General features: G+C 45.5%; 1 protein-coding gene across 1 annotated transcript; it reads right to left on the bottom strand.

The window, feature by feature from the left end:
• Positions 1-242: 242 nt before the first annotated feature.
• Positions 243-3,428, bottom strand: LOC126067340 (immunity-related GTPase family M protein-like). Its single transcript, XM_049869144.1, has 2 exons — positions 3,375-3,428; positions 243-1,307 (listed from the first exon to the last, which is right to left on the bottom strand). Exons 1-2 carry the CDS (start codon positions 3,426-3,428, stop codon positions 243-245), a joined length of 1,119 nt encoding a protein of 372 aa, XP_049725101.1.
• Positions 3,429-4,808: the final 1,380 nt, after the last annotated feature.

The following is a 4,808-nucleotide window of genomic DNA, read 5'->3' on the forward strand; positions in this document are numbered from 1 at the left end:
CCATTAACCTAAAGTTATATAAACCCATGGAAGTGGAAGGGTTGATCTCTCTGCTTGAGAACGTAGAAAGGGTGCAGGTCTGAGAAAAGGATCCAGATGCTCTGTCTCCATCCAAAAAGTCGGAATCTCTCAGGACTTTATTCAGGATACTCTTGGTGCCCTCAGCAACTATGTCAAGATAGTGTTTGTGTTTTACTCACCTGAAGTAGTGGGTAATAGAGTCACCAAAGTACAGGATTTAACTAAAAAATACTTGATAAGTAATAGGCCGTGTTACAACTTATCCAAGAAATTGCCTTGTCCCATGTGCCGAGAGTCTGCAGATCCTGGGACTTCATGATGTTCTTGTACTCAGTGGTTGCTGTCCTCATTCTCTGTGCCACAAGCTGGAGAGATTCATCATCCACACCAAAGAGTGATTCATAGGTTTTCAGACACTTCTCTGAATCATCCGGATCCTGATTGTCTAGGGTCTTCTGGAAAGGCTCTGCATATATTCTCTCCAGCAGGGAGGTTACTTTGTCATTAATGATCGCCTCAAAGTTATGGGACAGCTTCTGAAGGGGACCATGGCATCTGATATGGATTAGGTCCATTTGCAATGTGTTCCTGAGTTTTGGGAAGTCATGCAAAAAAGGGTCAGAGTTAGAGACCAGGAATATGGGGGGCTCACACACCTGCTCCTTACAGAGATTTTCCAGAATATTCTCTTGGATATTCTTTAAGAGCTGCTCCTCCCTGAGCACACTTGTGCTGAGGTCCCTGTCCAGTTTGGTCCAGACAACGTAAAACTTTTTTCCCATCCCCTCAATGGTTTTGGCAAGCATCATATGATTCATGCTGAACTGTTTGGATGCAATGATGAAGAGGTCATACTCGCTAAACTCCATTTCCACCACATAGTTCTCCACACTCTGTGGACAAGTCCCCATGCTGGGCAGATCCCAGAGCTCCACGTTCAGAAAACTGGAGGACAAGTAGGAGGCACGTGTTTGGGTGGTTCTCACCACCCCAGTAGGAGCTGAGGCCTCCTCTTTGTGCCCGATGTCCTGCAGAGCATTGATAAAGGAAGACATGCCATTGCCAGAGTCCCCTGTCACTGCCATTTTCACTGGGGTCCTGAATGCTGTCTTCAGAGTATCTTTGACCACAGAGACCACCTCCAGCAGGTTCCCACATGGTAAGGTCTTCTGCATGCTCTTGGGTCCTGCCTCAGGTAAAATGCTCTGACCCATGTGATAAGGCACCACAGAGGGGGAGGATGCAGAGAATGGGTACTCTTCGATGTCAGTGAGCAGTGGAGTGACCTGCAAAGGGAAGAAGAGCAGGAACATTAGGGTGCATAAGGCAAGACAGGAATCATCAGACTGACAACCCAAGCCCAGCATTTGGATCCACAACCAAGACAACAGCAATGACATTTGGATTAGAAACAAAACAACAAGAGAGTACATGCAAGTGACATGTGCATTTGGGAGTGGGTAACCCTGAGGACTGCTGGTCAAAAGACCAGCAGTTGGAACCCATAAGAGCAGCTCCAAGGGAGAAAGATGCAGCAGTCAGCCTCCATAAAGCCTTATAGACTTAGAAACCCTATAGAGCAGTTCTACTCTGTCATGTAGGGTCGCTATGAGTCAGAATTGACTTGATGGCAACAGGTTTGGTTTTCTGGTTTTAGCCCTGAAGAATATTCTATGGCTGAGGAAAGTTCAGCCACCAAAAACTAGGACAAAGTTGTGGAACAGTTCCTCTCTCAAAAATTCTAGAAGGACTGGGTAGGGCCGAGACCTTGATTTTGACTTCAGGCCTCCAGAATTGTGAGAAAATAAATTTCTAGTCTTTGGGGCTATCCACTGGTGGTATTTTGTTATGACTAAGATAGTACATAAAAGGCCTCCGTGGGTTTGTTTCTCTGGGTCAAGAATAATTTTTTATTATTTTTGTCAATACTGTGAAAAGTACTTTCTCTTCCTTCTCACTACATTTTTTCGTGAAAATTTTCAATGACTTTCACATGACTGCTGTACCTAAAAAATGCCTGTCCTTCATCTTCTTATTTTCAGTGACTTATTGGGTTTTGGGGTTTCACATGACTGCCATGCCTAAAAATGCCTGTACTTCATTTCCTTCAAATCCTAAGTGAAAACAAGCTTTCCAAATAGTTTCTTATGACCACAACCTTCACCAGACTGAGCCAGAACAACTAGATGGTGCCCAGTTACCACCACTGACTGCTCCGGGAGAGATAACAACAGAGGGTCCCAGGCAGAGCAGGAGAAAAACATAGAACAAAATTCAAATTCACATACACACACGCACACACAAAAAAGACCAGACTTTCTGGTCCAACAGAGACTGGAGAAAACCAGAGAGTATGGCCCTCAGACACCATTTTAGCTCAGTACTGAAGTCATTCCTGAGGTTCACCCTTCAGCCAAAGATTAGATAGGTCTACAGGGACAACAGGAAACCCTGGTGGTGTAGTGGTTAAGTGCTACCGCTGCTAACCAAAAGGTCAGCAGTTCGAATCCACCAGGCGCTCCTTGGAAACTCTGCTGGGGCAGTTCTACTCTGTCCTATAGGGTCGCTATGAGTCCGAATCTACTCGAAGGCAATGGTTTTTTGGGGGTTTATAGGGCCAACAATAACACACACGAGGGTCTTCCTTCATAGTTCAATCGTATACAAGACTAACGGGCACACCAGCCCAAAAGCAAAGATGAGAAGGTAGGAAGGGGCTGGAAAAACGGAAACAGGGAAACCAGAACAGAGAAGGGGAAAGTGTTGATACATCACGGGGTTGGCAACCAATGTCACAAAACAATTTGTGTAATAACTGTTCAATGAGAAACTAATTTGCTCTGTAAACTTTCACCTAACTCACAGTTAAAAAAAAAAAAAAAGTCTCTACAGATTTTTAAGCTCACATTTATATTTGTACATTGGTGTTTTTTATTATTAGTTATTTCTAAAATAAGTATTAAAATACTTTGTAAATGTAGGTTTCCCTTGCTGGCTGATTCCCTGAAATTAGATTTGAAGCATTTTGTGGCTCAGGATTGGGAAGGAGAATTGATGGGATCACCAAGCGGACTCTGCCCCAGAGTGTGCACACACAAAGTTGCCTGGCTGACAGGCTTTCACAGTCCCACAAGCAAAGAGTGTCTGCTATGGTATTTTCTCTTAAAAAAATCTCCTGTTCTCTTCTATGGGTGGGAACACCAGTGTTTAAAATTTTTTAAATTCAGGACCACCTCTCTGGCTGAGGAGTTCCCTGTGAGCCCTCATATGGCCCTTTCTGTTCTGTAAGGGGCACCTGCCAGACCCATACTGTTGTCCTGTGAAGGCGCTGGAGATGCCATACTCACACCTACCTGCCCAGGGTTCTGCCCCAGAAGATTAGCTGCTCTGCCACGCATCAGGCCCATGGTGCAGCTTCCTGCCCCCCACCTCCTCCTCTCAGACACATACCCCCTCCCTTGGCACCTCACTCAGGGTGGGTCCCAGCTGCCATGTCACTATACCCAGACCCCTCAGGCTGCTGCTTCCCCAGTTCTCAGGCCTGGACTTACCCTCTCAGTGGAGGGAATAGACCTTGGAGATTACCTGAATTTGAGGGCCAGCTTGGCCCCATGCAGCAAGTTCCTGAAGCCCCAGTTTTCTGCCCCAGGCAGAAAAAATGCCACCCACTTCCCAGGACTCTTGTGAGAGTTTCATGGTGTGATCCACATGAAACTCTCTGCAAGCCATGGTAATCCCTCCATGAATGGTCTCTGGGCCGACTTCCCTCTTATCCTTTCTCCTCCTTTCAACTTCTTAGCACAGTGTATTAAGGTCATGTGTCTGTGAGTCTGTCTGTGCTGGAATCTTTACATGCATGATCTCATTCAATCTCCCCTAAATACTGTTAGGTAAACGATATTATTCTTCCTGATTATTGGTGAAGAAATGGTCTTACAATAAGAAACAAGTCACAAATGACACAACTAATGAGTGAAGGTTCCAAGATATGAACCCAGGAGTGTGATTCCATGTTTATGTCCTTCGAGAGAAGAAAGATTCTCCTTGCTACAAAATTTACACCTCTGTGGCCTAATTATCCTGATTGCTGAGGCCCTTAGCTTGGAGGCTTCTCACTCTAATTATTGCCATCACTTGCAATTTACCCTCCTCTGGAAACCCCTTCTCTATTTTGGATAGAGAATGAAAACCACTATTTTGATTTGCAATTGTGAGGGAAATTACCACAAAGTGTCTCCACTTCTTAGTCCTGAACGGTTGCTTATGAGTTGGAATCGACTTGATGCCAACAGGTTTGGTTTTTTGGTTTCAGCCCTGAGGAGTGATCTGGGGCTGAGGAATGTTCAGCCACCAGAAACTAGGACTGAGTCGTGGAACAGTTCCTCTCTCAAAAGTTCGAGAAGGATCGAGTATGGCCTCCAGTCTCAGAACCTGTTCTAGGGACTTTACAGCTACTGACAGATCAATGTGCCCAATGAAATTATCAGAGACAGTCCCAGAATCTACAGTGAGGGAAGAGACTGGGAAATGCCTCCATCACAGATCCCTCTGCATCAGGACCATAAGGTTCTGAGGTCTGTACCCTCAGTAAGTCCTCAAGTTCTTCCCCCTGGAGTCACCTGCAAAAGACTCATGGGACCAGAGGACAGCCAGGATGACACCACTCACCTAAAGAAAGTGGGGGCAGCAGTAATGGACCACAACTACCATAACCTCCACCAGACTGAGCCCAGAACAACTAGATAGTACCTGGTTACCAACACGGACTGATCTGACAGGGAACACAA

This window comes from Elephas maximus, chromosome 2 (assembly GCF_024166365.1).
Source record: "Elephas maximus indicus isolate mEleMax1 chromosome 2, mEleMax1 primary haplotype, whole genome shotgun sequence".
NCBI classification, from domain to species: domain Eukaryota; kingdom Metazoa; phylum Chordata; class Mammalia; order Proboscidea; family Elephantidae; genus Elephas; species Elephas maximus.